The sequence below is a fragment of the Terrapene carolina genome, unplaced genomic scaffold (assembly GCF_002925995.2).
Source record: "Terrapene carolina triunguis isolate 2854851 unplaced genomic scaffold, T_m_triunguis-2.0 Scaffold131, whole genome shotgun sequence".
NCBI classification, from domain to species: Eukaryota; Metazoa; Chordata; order Testudines; family Emydidae; genus Terrapene; species Terrapene triunguis.
Genome location: NW_020664482.1, coordinates 834,711 through 848,110, shown reverse-complemented (window position 1 = coordinate 848,110; position 13,400 = coordinate 834,711). Strand labels below are relative to the sequence as shown.

The window sequence follows — 13,400 nt, the reverse complement described above, 5'->3', positions numbered from 1 at the left end:
TGCTGGGGGAGGTGTCTCCAGGCCCCAGCCTGGCCTTTGTGAGAGTCCCTCCTCTCCTAACCCCTCGCCCATCCCTCCCCCACCCCCCAAGGGAAGCTGAGCCCAGCCCAGCTGTCTGGTGCTCTGGCCTGGTGCCCCAGCCTGCTCGGTCCCCATTTCTTGGAGAGAGACACAGGGCTCCCCTCCCTGGCCTGCAGGGCCGGATTAACCTTTTGTGGGCCCCCATGTAGTCGTTGTGGGCTCCGAGTGTGGGCCTGGTGTGGCAGTGCCATTGGTGCCATAGTATACCCGGTACTGAATCTGAGACCTTCATTTTGATCACACACCTCTACAGGACTATCTGCATTGCCACACACAGCTCCCTCAGCCCCCAGTTCTTTTCACTCAGCTGTACCCATGTGGGCAGAACTTTCATAGTGATCAGGGAAACTCCCCACAGATTTATCTCCTTCTCTAGCCATGTCCCAGTACCCCCCCATGGCACCAGTCACTGGATGTGGCTCTGGTCTCAGCTCAGAGTTTCACAGCCAGCGGATACCTGATCAATTCCGACAAATCCCTCGCTCAGCCCCCATCCTGCCATGTGAGCAAGCCACCTGCAAACACCATTTCCCCAATGTGAGGACCTAGCCCGTGGGAATGGAAGACACCAGCCTTTCTCCCTCTGCTCCCAGCGACATGCTAGTCTACTACCTGGTCACCACCACCTCTCCCCAGGCTTGTTTCCTCTCTACCTTGGACATGCTCCCCCACCAGCTGGGGCTATTCTCCCCTCCAAGCCTGACCTGCTCCCTCTTTCCCTGCTCCCCTTGACATTCCTCTCCTACGGTGACCTCTGTTCCTTGAGGTTAACCCCAGTTTCTTTATCTGCTCTAGCTTAATGGCCCCAGTAGTCACAGAGCCACCTGCAGCTTCTCTGGCTACAGCCATGGGGCCAATTGCCAGAGGCCAGCCTTAGATAGCTGCAGCTCCTAGTCAAGGGAGGGGTGGCAATTCCCAGGCTGAGCATGCTTGAACCTTGCAATGGCGGCACTAAGGACTCTAAATCCTCAGCGCTGGCCCTAGGCAGCTGCAGGCTCTGCAGTTCGGCACTTCCCTCCTCTAGGCCATGGCTTTAAGTACCTGAGATGCCCATCACCTGCAGCAGAGGCCACCAATTCCCACGCACCCCTCAGCTAGCACATAGTTGAGCAGAAAGTGCAGCCTGGATGATTTTGGAGGCTGGGGTGCCAGGCGGTTCCTATCTCTGAGCAGCAGCTCTGCCACAAGCTCACATGCCCCCCCCCCCCCCTGCTGTGGGACCAGGATGCTATGAAGACAGTGGAGTTACCCCGTGTATAACCAGTTCTGTCCAAAGCCCGTTGAAGACAGTGGGAGTCTTTTCATTGTCTTTAATTGGCTGTGTATAGAAGCAAAGGACCCCATTCTAGACTCGAGGAGCAAAGTGCATTCTATGCTGCACTGATTTACTATTGTAACAGGAACGTCTCACATTACCTAGTGAATAAGCAACACCTCCTACAGCACCTAACTTTTTCTGAGAGGCTTCCCACCCAATTACTAAATGTAAACCTGCTTAGCTTACAAGGGCTGAAAATATCCGGTGGTATGGTCACAAAAGCAAGGCACTTCTGAATTCAGGAGGAATTTTGGATGTGCACAGAACACAGACAGGACTGGTTCCTGCATGGTTACAGAACTGCAGTAAAGTGGAACAATTTTCAGCTTGTGTGATTGGAGGATATCTGGATCCATATTATAAGACTGTCCTACATAAATGAAGAAAAGTTGAGGTGCCTTTATTATTCTTTTGTTCCACTCTTCGTTTCTATGGGGAATTTGCCAATGCAATATCACGGTCTTCCTTTTAAAGAAACAAAACTTAAAAAAAGGTAATGGCTGTTGAAAATAACAATTCCAGTCCTAGTTAGCACTGGGAAGACCCCAGCATTTGTTGCTCAATTTTATCCTACTTTTTCTACAGCAAGTTACAGTGGATCCGCATATTTGATTTGGGAGAAATGAAGTAACAGCTGCCCAAATTGAGCTTGAGCACTCCTGAATTTTTGAGGGGTTCAAATCTGGAAGGCAGGTGCTAGATTCCCTTTCTGAATATTGGATAAATCTGGAAAGGAAAAGTCAATTTCTGCTTCCATGGCTCAGAAGTGGAAATCCTCCTGCGTGCCTGGTACTGTACCTAAAGCTGCCCAGGTGCTCTAGTAGAGCCTCCCCTCCCTTACTTTTCATTTTAACTTCTCCTAGTGGGGTCCACGTACCTCCCCTGCTAGGCTTCAGATAGAGGTGCAGTGTCCATTCATTCCACCTAATTCCTTCTTTGGGGGCTGCCAGGCGAAGTCACACCAGCATCCCTAATCCAGTCTGGGGAAGTCTTCTGAGGGTGATATCTTCTACTTAAGGTGACCAGATATCCTGATTTTTTTTATAGGGACAGTCCCGATTTTTTAGGTCTTTCTTATACAGGCTCCTATTACCCCCACCCCCGTCCCGATTTTTCACACTTGCTGTCTGGTCACCCTACTTCTACTCCTAGGGCACATTTGTTCCCCACTCACACTGCCATCCCCTTCTAGCAGCCAGCTCCCCATCCACAGCAAGCACATGGGGTCTCCGCTTCCCCACTCCCTCCCCCTCCCTTTCCTGTGGATAGCTGCCAAGGGAATGCTGGGAAATGTAGTTCCTTCCCTGCTCCAGGGCCTGCTCTCTAGGCAGGGAGCTGGCCAAGGAACTACAGCTCCCAGTGCCCCGGGGGGTCTCAGCTCCCATGCTGGATCCCTGCCGCTGCTCCGGGAAGCGTGTTATGGGCCCCTTTGGCGCTGGGCCCGGTGCCATGGTGAATCTGATACTGCTGGCCTGTGAATGGGGTGAGGGTGGGACTTGGGACAGGCCGGGTGTGGGGGGAAGGGCCGATAAGTGACCAGCTGCTACCATTGCAGCACCCAGCACTGACTCGGGTGCAACAGAGGGTCCTGTGGCACCTTTAAGACTAACAGAAGTATTGGAGCATAAGCTTTCGTGGGTGAATGCCCACTTCATCAGACGCTTATGCTCCAGTACTTCTGTTAGTCTTAAAGGTGCCACAGGACCCTCTGTTGCTTTTTACAGATTCAGACGAACACAGCTACCCCTCTGATCCTTGACTCTGGTGCGTCTGTCCATGGCTCTCAGCCCCACTCCCCTATGGCCCCACATTCTGGGACACACATGGCAGGGTGGGGGGGCTACTGGGCTGATCCCTGGCAGAGGTGCCAGGGCGATCAGGTTGCGGGGAGGGGTGCAAACAGCCCATGATGCTGCATTGGGCAAGGTCCTAACTACCCCACCCCTCTGCCCCTTGCCAGTGCTGATAGGATCCCCTTCCTCATGCACGACGAGACGCTCACCCGGACCACCAACGTGCAAAAGGTGTTCAATGCCCAGGCCACCATGAGCGGCACAACCTTCAACTGGACTGATCTCCAGCAGCTCGACGCCGGCAGCTGGTTCCTGGAGGTCAGGCCCCCCTCCTCGGGGCGTGGTAGGGTTTCTGCATGGCCTGGCCCTGCCCTGCAGAGGGCTCTGCCTGCTGCACTGATCCAGGCTGCTCTTGGCAGAGCCCTGGGGCTCAGCCCTCCGGGGTTCCCAGGCCCTGGAGAGTTTTGCCTCTGCCATGAGGTGGGGGTGGGGGGCTACCTTCCAAGCCTCACTGCTAGAGCTGGGAGTTGCTGTGACCTTCCGGAGGCGTGGGGAAGGCTGGCTGGGAGGGGTGAGCCGTTCCCTGGCTGTGCTGTTTGGCTGGGCTCGGTGCCTGCCTACACAGTGATGCTTTGGTTAGCACCCAACTGCTGAGCTGCTCTGGTCTCCGGCAGGTGGCAGGGCGACCTGTCCTCCCTCTGTGCCCTCGCCCTGGGGTCTGAGCGGCTGCTCTGCCGTGCTAGTGAGGGGCAGTGAGCACTGGGGGGCGCTGTGGGCGTGAGGGAGAGCACCCTGTGCCTTTGGCGCTGGGAGATGGTGTTGAGGGGGCAGTGTGGGAGGCCAGGGCCCTGGGGCCAGCTGTGAGCGCTGCCCCCCCCCCCCAGGTGGGGTAGCTGCTGACTCTGGCCTGTCCCTTCCAGAGGAATCCGTTCCGCTCGGTGCAGGGCCTCTCCAGCGAGGCGCAAGGCCAGGCGCGGGCACAGAAGATCCCGTCTCTGGAGCAGGTGCTGCAGGAGGCCAAGCAGCACAACATCTCCATCATGTTCGACCTCCGGCCCGAGAACCACACGGACTACCAGAGCTTCGTTAACGTCACCGTGGCAACCATCCTCGAGTCGGGCATCCCGCCGCAGCTGGTGAGCCTGGCGCTGCCCCTGGAGTCTGACGCCTGATGGGCAGCCGGAGGAGGGAATGGCTGAGCATCAGGACCAGACGTCCTCCCCCAGGGGTCCCTGAGCCTGCCCTTTACCAGCGGTGAGCTCCCCTCCCCATGGGGCGGGTCAGACCCACCTGGTGCTCTAGAGTCTCCCTGAGCGTGCTCAGAATCTGCCCTTGCCATGATCCCAGGTACCCTGAGTGCCACAGCACCCACACGTCACACACGAGATGCTCGGGCGGGTCCTCGCCTATTGCAGGTCCGGCCCTGGCCCATGTCCGCGATAGGCTGCCGGACAAGCTGCTGCCCTGTGCCTGTTCCTAGTGGCCTGGGGTGCTTTGTAGTACGGTTAATGGGCAGGGAGAGGTGTAAACTTACTTGGAACTCCCTGCTCAAGTGCCACTCCCTCCCCACGTGTAAACAGGGACTCAGGAGAGCCCTGGCAGCGAGCCAAGTTGGTGAGGAAGCAGGAAAATCAACTAACAAGCTGCCACCTTCGTACTCCCTGCTGCTACCACACCCTGCAGGTCCATGGCTCCCTGACGCTACAGCCTCGCTTTCATTCCCTCCGCCCCAGCCTTTGGGCGCTGGATGCACATGGCCCTGCTGAGACCAGCCTGGCGGCTGGCTTCGCTGCCCCTTCCTGCTCCTGCTCACCGGTTAGGGGAGGAATTGTTTACTTTGCAGACAGAACATGCCCTGGAGTAAAGGGCCTGTGGGCTCTCTGCCCAGTGGGTGCCCTCTGCCCATGACCAGGGCACTGGGACAATGTGTACAGTGGGGGGGCTGAGAGCCATTGAACCAAACTGTAAACCCCGCATATGGTGGAAAGCACGTCAAGCCAGGGGGTGCTGCACCCCTGCACCCCTAGTTCCAGCACCTGTGCCCAGGACTCACTGGGTGCAGGGGCTCTGAAGGGGTTGTTGGGGCTCTGAGCCAGCCCAAAGTCCCGGGCACATCTTGGCGGGTCCTAGCTGGCCCCCATCATGCCTCGTCCAGGTCTGTCACTCCCAGACCTGCTGGGGGAGACTCCCATGGCAGGTGGCCTGATGGGGACTCTGCTGGGGCCAAGCACCGGATGGGCGCACAGAGAGGGGGCTGGGTAACCACTTCCACTATCCACTTGGATGTGCACATCAGTGCGGCTGGCCCTGCAGCCTGGGTCCCAGAGCACAGCGAGTGCCCCCTGGTCTCCCAGCTCACACCAGGCCTGATTTCCCCCCCCCCCCCCCCCCCCACACCCCCCCGCCCCCCCCCGCGGGCTCAGGGACCAGGTCCGACAGCAGGCACCAGGATTTCAGCAAATCTACGGTCTGAAGAGCAGCTGGAATGAAACAGAGTCTCCACTGCGACTGAATCTGCCGTACCAGGACGTCAGCACAGAGCAGATTGGGTGAGAGCCCCTTGTCAGGGTGCGGAGCACAGAGCAATGGCGCCTCAGCCCCGCAGAGGCGAGTCTAGCTCCCCACTGTGGCCACGTACACACCCTGATGCCACAGCTGGCAGTAGGGCTCGAACCCCGAGCATGGGGAGCGCTGGGTGGGAGCCAGGCTTTCCCAGTTCCTGCTGGCCTGTGCCACGCTAACGAGGCTCCATCCCCTCCGCAGCCGGTATCGCCAGGACAACATCTCCGTCAATCTGTACGTGGTCAATGAGCCCTGGCTCTTCTCCGTGCTGTGGTGCGCGGGGGCCGGCTCTGTCACCACCAACGCCTGCCAGGTGCTGAAGGAGATGAAGCGCCCCCTCTGGCTGCTCGTAAGTGAACCTACCCTGGGTGGCGCTGGCAGAGGCTGCATGCCCTGAGCCCGCCTGGCCCGTCTGCACTGCCACACCCCAGCGAGGGGGCCAGGGGGTGCTGCCAGGGCCTGTTCTGCCGGGGTCCCCATTGAGCTATTCGTCCTGTCTTGTTGCCTTGCAGCCCCGCAACACCTATCTGATGGTTTGGATTGTGATCGACTGCGTCTCCTTCCTCCTGCTCCTCTCGGCCTTCCTCCTGCTGCAGTAAGTTCAGCCTCTTCTGGGCTCCCGTAGCTGTCCATGGCATAGGAGGCCCCATGTCTGCTGCCCTCTGGGTGACCTGTAGGTAGGGCAGGGTCTGCTGCCATCACCCATCCACCCTCTTGATCTGGGAGAACTGCTCTGCAGCGCTGGGAGCCCACTTCTCCCGCCTTGCACTGCGCTAACCTGGGACACAGCAGGCTTAGAGGGAGCTTTCCTCCCTGGCCTCTGCCGTGAGCCTGGCCCTGAGCTGCTCCATCCCACTGTTGTGGGACTTGGTCATGGCTTATTGGCCCCCACCTATAAGCTGAGCAAGGTGGGCCTGGCATGGGAGCCCTCCAAGGGGACTCGCGTGACTCCATTGCCCTGGGACCCTCCATGGCTTGTTATGGTTTGCAGGCACTCCCGTCCCGTTCCAGCCATGGCAGAAAGGCCTCTACCAACTCTGAGTTCAAACCACAGTGGCCAAGTGGTGGGGCAGAGCCCTGGGGGAGTGGCCCTGGCCCTGGGTTTGGGCTGATCTCTCTGCGGAAGGGCCTGAATGCTGACTCGCTCTCCTGAGTGAATTTCAATCCTGTTTGCTTTCCAGGAAATGCTCCAGGAGAAAAGAACCGGCAGGTAATGGGCCCCTGCTCCCCACACCGCTACCCCCTTAAGTCCCTCTCCTCACCACGCCCTCTTGCTCCTGGTCTTCCCCTCCCCCTTCCTCTCAGATCACTGTCTCTCTGCTCACCTGCAGGGCCAGGCCCTTGCCACAGCTTAGCTCCCAGGGGCTCTCCCCACCCCAGGCTGGGGAGCTTTCAGGGGGCTCTGCCAGGCTCTGGGCCCAGGCTGTCCTCCTAACTCTCCTGACAGAGAGAGGGGGCCGCACCCCCCCCCCCCCCCCCCCCCCCCACAGCCCTGTGGGGAAAAGGGGAGGGAGCCCAGCCAAGGGAGCTCCCATCCTGCCTGCTTCCCTAGCAAGTGCTACTCCCTGAGATGATGAGGGTGTAGGGGGGCCAGGCAGCGCCTCCTGCAGCAGCAGCTGCCTTCCACCCCACGATTGTTGCTGGGCTGGGGCAGCCCTGGGGAGGGCAGAGGCTCCTGGAATGACCCTTTCTCCCATTTGGTTCCCCAGAGTCCAAGTCAGACGTGCTGCTAACGAAGATCAACAGTCTCATGCAGGAATGACGCCCAGCCCCCGCGGTGCCTGGTGGTGGAGGGGTTTGAGCTGGGCACAGGTGGTGGTTAGCAGGGAGCGCCCAGACTTGCTCCTGCCAGCCTTGAATACCCTTTCCTCTGCAGGGCCCTTTCCAGGCTGTGGGCTCCCCACAAACCCTCAGTCTCCCCCCTGCAGAACAGGGCACTGGGGCTGGGTTTATCGTGCCCCCATGGGCACCTCTCCCCTGCAGGTCAGGGGCCTGTGTCCTAGAGTAGACAGGCGTGTGTTCCCCTGCCCACGGGGACAGAGCTGGGGGTGGACACCAAGATCTTGGCCTTGCAGCCTCCTGGGGCTGTGGGAACAGATACTGTCTTGGAGGCTCCTCGGTTGTAACCTGCTGTGCAGGGGCACTTGTACCACAGCAGGGACTGGTGCAGCTGCTGCTGTGAACTGGCTTTTCCTGTCTCCTGACGCGTGAGAGGCCTGAAGGGTTTCGTTTACAGGGAGCCAGGTTTAAAGCACTCCTGGCCTTGTGCCATAGGGGAGCCTAGGACTAGATTGCTTTGAGCTGTGTCTGGGGAAAGGTGAAAGGGCAGGAGCGCATCGTGGGCCCGGGCAGCTGGGCTGCAGCGTGGGGATCCTAGTGCAGCAGGATGGAAACGAAGGGTCCCTCACTGAGCGGAGGAAGCCCATTATCCTCCTCGAGACTCTGACGCTGGCCGCCAGCCATGCGTGCGGGATGCAACAGTAGGCCCAGCCCCATGAGACCCTGACCCTGCTTGTCTAGTGGAAGAGATGGGGTTTGGCTTTGGATGGAGGGGATCGTGGGGGGGGGGGCTGTCTTTCCATATAGAACACAGGTGCTGGGTGAAGGCCCTCAAAGCACCATCCCTGGACTGGGTGTGACGCTATCCTGCTGGTGAGGGGGTGTGCTGGGGCATGAAGTGGCCTCTCTTTGCTGCAGGGGTCTCAGCAGCATGTGTCTATTTTACTTGTTCTTAATTATGTATGTTAATAAACTGACCCAATTGGATAAAAAAACCAAACAATTAGCATCTCTGAGCTGATTCTGAACTCCCCCAAAGGGACCCCTGGGTCTAGGAGCTGGCATCCGTCAGCAATTCGGGGGCAGACCCTGTCTCTCGTCTGTCTGGAAAGCCCCTGGCCCAGCAGGGGCGCTCTACCAATTAGATGAGGAATCCCTGCTTATACTAGTGAGGTCAGTGTCAAGCAACAGCTCCGAGCCAGGGCCTCACCACACTGAGAGCGTGATTAGGGGAGATCCTAGCTCTGCGCTGGGCCGGCTGGGGGCCTGGGCTCCTCCCATCTCTGCTCCATGCTCTGCTTTCCCCATCTGTAAGAGCCGGAAGCTGCAGCAGGCTGGAAGGATTAGTTCATGGTGGCTGGTCAAGTGCTGCCTCTGCTGGGATGTGCAGAGTCATTAATGGCAGCCCTGAGCAGTTTGCTCAGCAGGGACAGAGTGCCCACAACAGCGCCAACAGTAGGGTTACCATATTTGAACTTTCAAAAAAGAGGACACTCCGGGGGTGTGTGTGTGTGTGTGTGTGTGTGTGTAGCCCTGCCCCCTAGCCACTCCCTTCCAATTGCCGCCCCCCTGACTGCCCCCCACAGAACCTCCAACCCTCCATGCTCCTTGTCCCCTGATCACCCCTTCCTGGGACCCCTGCCCCTAATCACCCCCCGGGACCCCACCCCTTATCTAAGCCTCCCTTATCTTTGTCCCCAACTGCCCCCTCCTGAGACCCCCCCCCACCCTACCTGTCCCCTGACTGTTCTGACTCCTATCCACACCCCTGCCCCCACCAGATCCCCGGGACTCCCACGCCTATCCAACCGCTGCCTGTTCCCTGACTGCCCCCCCCACACACCCCCGAACCTCCAACCCATCTAACCGTCCCTGTCCCCTGACTGCCCCAATCCCTCTCCACACCCCTGCCCCCTGACAGGTCCCCCCAGAACCCCTGACCCATCCAACCCTCCTGCTCCCTGTCCCTTGACTCGCCGCGCTCCCTGCCCTGCCCCACCCCAGCTCACCTCCGCTCTGGCTCTGCCTGCTCCCCTGAGCGCGCAGCCACCCCGCTTCTCCGCCTCGCCCCCGGCTTGCCTCGAATCAGCTGTTCGGCGGCAAGCCTGGGAGGGAGGGGGCGAGGAGTGGAGCAGAGTGGGGCGCTCAAGGCAGCAGGCGGAGCGGAGGTGAGTGGTTCCCCTGTGCCCCCCGTTACCTGCTGCGGGCAGCCCTCCCCGCGCCCCCCTGCCCCAGCTCACCTCCCCTGAGCGCTCCGCTTCTTCCCCCTCCCTCCCAGGCTTGCCACGCAAAAGTCTGGGAGGGAGGGGGGTGGAGGGAAAAAGCGGCGCGCCCGGGGGAGGAGACGGGGCCTGGGATTTGGGAAAGGGGTTGGGATGGGGGCGGAGAAGGGGCAAGCCGGGAGCGGGGGTGGGGGCGCGAGCCCCCACTGGCGCCGGCTACAGTCGGTCCCTATGCCCCACGCAGCGCTGCCGGCGTGCTGAAGCTGCGGGGGAGGGGCTTTTGCTGCCGGAGCGGCCCCAAGTGAGCGGCTCAATCCGGCGCGGCTGCCCTGTCAGCCGCTTTTGGGTCTTTAGATAGCCGTCCGGGGGGAAATCCCGGACATTTTTAGCTTTTTACAAATTCCCCCCGGACGGCTATCTAAAGACCCAAAAGCCAGACATGTCCGGGGAAACCCGGACGGATGGTAACCCTAGCCAACAGACACGTGCTCTCACTGAGCAGTGCCCCTGACTTTGGGTACCCACCTCGGGCCTGATTCCCAGGGGCCCATCAGGATCTGTAGGAGCTTGGCACGTCTGCGCATCAGGCCCGAGGTGGGCATCAGCGTTAGGAACTACTTTTGGAAAACTGGCCCTTTCTGAGGGGAAGGATGGGAGAAGCAAACACGTGAGCTGTGCTATCTGTGGTCTGTCACCACCACCTAGTGCCGAAACGAGGAACTGGCACCTCTTGTTACTGCAGCGTTGTAGCCGGGTCGGCCCAGTGCCTCGCCCACCTTGTCTCTAGCTATCCTATGTTATTGGACCAACCTCTGTCAGTGAGAGACAAGCTTAGGTCAGATACAGAGGGATCTCCAATCTGTCCTCATCCTCGAAAGAAACCTGTACACGACCTTCAACAGACGAGCCGGGGAGCTTAAATTCATAACTGGACTGAACACAGACACTGGAGTTATGGCTCATTACAATGATCTTTAACCCACTAACTCCTCTCTTGGTCCCGTGACTGTGGGATGTTAACAGGCCACTGTACCTTGACTGGTGCCTTAGAATATGTGCCAGCTTCGCATAAGTCATTATCTGTTCCCCTTTGTACTGAGCTGGGACACGGAATTCCTTTCCCAGGCCTGGACAAGAGCTCGCTGGAGCTCCAAAGTTTTGTCTCTCACCAACAGAAGTTGGTCCAATAAAAGAGATTCCCTCACCCCACTAGAGTTAAAACACTCCAAGCTGGGGGGAGGGAGAATGGAGTGGGAACAGGCCCAGCAGTGACAAGTGTCAGTTTTAAAGTTGTTTCCAGTACAAGCTGTGACTGCAGCGGGTCTAAGCATGCAGGGTTGGGGCTGGAGCTGGGCCGTGGGCCTCTGCCTGAATCAACTGGCCTTTGCGGGAGTGTGAGCACAAGGAGGGAAAGGAGGAGTCCCCTGACAGCAAAATCTCTAGGACCCCTGTCGACCTGCCTGGGAGTCTGTGTGACTAGTAAGAGCCCAGCTCCAGAGAAAATAGGTCTGAATTTAGCAGCGTGCAGAGGTACTGAGTGTGCACCTCAGAAGCTGAAGTTGTGAATGGTCTGGGCCCCAGAACACTTTCCAACCTATATAGGCAACTTTCCAAATACTCTGGGTTCCTGCTGTACTCCCTGTAAAATGCTCTCTGCACTGGGGAGGGTGCACAGGCCGAGGAGCTGGCTCTCCTCCATCTCTTCTCGAGTGTATGAAGTTCTGATGCCTTCTGTTTTCTACGTACTGCACCTTTCAATGGCTAAGCCCCTCTCTCTGTCGGAAGGTTCAGCAACCATCTTGTTCTCAGTTGCTGCAGCTTGGTACAGAGGAGAGGTGAACACTGTGAGGGACAGTTTGCAGACAGGGCCAGCTTCAGGCACCTGGGAGGGAAGCAGGTGCCTGGGGCGGCGCCAATAGAAAGGGGCGGCACATCTGGGTCTTTGGCGGCAATTTGGCAGCAGGTCCTTCACGCCCTCTCTTCCTTTCCAGTGGCATTTCGGGCAGCTCAATCAGGGTTGTTGTTTTTTCTTTGCCACTTGGGGCAGCAAAAAAGCTAGAGCCGGCCCTGATTGCAGAGGCAGTAGTGGGGGGGGGGGGAACCACCCCTCCTTGCTGGATCCATCCTAGGCTCTCCCTGTACCCCTAGGCCACTGCCCAGCATGCTTAGGAACCCTGGGAAGCTACGTTGCTCTGCTGAACTCTAAGCTGCAGCTCTCGATCCTAGTCCAGTCCGACTGCTGCCCTCCATAGCAGTGGTGTCCTGCTACCTCAGCCTAGCTTATGGGGTCTTATTGTCCTAGACTGCAACACTGCACTTTGGCAGCCCGCTCTCCCTGCGTGCCTCCTGCTGGGGCCTCCAGCTAAAAGCTGTGATGATGGCACCCTTGAGTCTTCATCCCTGGCTTCCTGCTGCGCTACTTTTGAGTTCGTTCTCTCTCTCTCCCTCTCCATACCCTTGAACTGAGTGTTAACCAGGCTTGTTGTAGGAAAAGGAGCTGCCGCTCAGTCAACACACTATCCATCTTCCCCTCCCAGTTCTGCCCCTAGGGGCTGGAACTAGGGGTGCTGAGGGAGCTGCCGCACCCCCTGGCTTGAAGTGGTTTCTATCATATGCAGGGTTTACAGCTTGGTTCAATAGCTCTCAGCCCCCCCACTGTACACGCTGTTCCAGAGCCCCTGGTTCTGCCTCCCTTTCACCCCTCGATCCTGACCTTCAGCCCTGGACTCCCCTGTCCAGAGCTCTGCCAGTGCCCCTCAGGTCTGACCCATAACACCCCCCCCCATTATCCCAGCCGTAGGCTTCCCCCGGCTCTCCTAATGGCCCTCAGCACGTGCGTACCCCCCCCACACACACCCCTTACCCTTAATTCCCAGACCAGCTTGCACTAGTTGTGGTGAGGTCAAATTATGTGAAGTGATTTTGGTGAAGTCCTATTAGTGCAGAGGCCCCTAACCCGTGGGGCATGCTCCCCTGGAGGGCACAGTGGAATGTTCGGGGGGGAGCAGCTGGGGCCTTGGCCAGCCCCTACAGGGTGATTGGGGGGGGGGGTGCCACCCAGCCCTGCTCCCAGCCCTGCCCCCAGCTGTGGCCCCAGCCTCTTACCCCTGCCTGCGTCCCTTCCCCCCCCCCCCCGAGCTGCAGCCCCACTCCCAGCCCTGGCTTGGGGGGAGGGGCATGGACAGGGGTAATGGGGGGGCACGAGGTAAAAAGTTTGGGGACCACAGCATGAAGGTGACCAGTGGGCAAGTGTGAAAAATTGGGACACTTTTTTTTTTTCTGCGGGAGGGTGTGACGGGTGTCAATGTATGCAAAGCCCCTAATATTGGGGTGCCTGGTCCCCCAAAGTCCCACCCCACTGGCTGCAGGGCCTGGCTTCCCTCTCCTCTGGCAGTGCCGGGGTTAATGTCCGGCCCGGCCCAGCCCAGCCCAGCCCCACCTTCAGAGCCAAGCCCTGAAGTGCTGACAAAGGCGGCAGGGCTGGGCCAGGCCCGGGTCCAAGGGGCTGTGCGGGGCCAGGCCCCCCTTCCCCGGCAGCACAGGGCCCTGCTGCCAGCACTGCAGGCCAGCCCTCCTCCATGGCTGGGCCCGCCCCTGAGCCCAGCCCGGCCCCCTCCACTCCACACAGCCCAGGGCGACAGCAGG

The 13,400-nt window shown here is 59.3% G+C and overlaps 1 protein-coding gene across 1 annotated transcript in view; it reads left to right on the top strand.

Moving 5' to 3' along the window:
- The window catches only part of GDPD2 (glycerophosphodiester phosphodiesterase domain containing 2), a 16,598-nt gene extending 8,143 nt beyond the window's left edge, over positions 1–8,455 (top strand). Inside the window, exons 8-16 of the mRNA XM_029911868.1 lie at positions 458–618; positions 3,360–3,510; positions 4,113–4,332; positions 5,506–5,518; positions 5,607–5,741; positions 5,956–6,103; positions 6,267–6,349; positions 6,936–6,964; positions 7,464–8,455. Coding sequence (XP_029767728.1) covers positions 458–618; positions 3,360–3,510; positions 4,113–4,332; positions 5,506–5,518; positions 5,607–5,741; positions 5,956–6,103; positions 6,267–6,349; positions 6,936–6,964; positions 7,464–7,516 — 993 coding nt within the window. The 3' untranslated portion in view covers positions 7,517–8,455. The remainder of the gene's footprint in view (positions 1–457; positions 619–3,359; positions 3,511–4,112; positions 4,333–5,505; positions 5,519–5,606; positions 5,742–5,955; positions 6,104–6,266; positions 6,350–6,935; positions 6,965–7,463) is intronic.
- Positions 8,456–13,400: the final 4,945 nt, after the last annotated feature.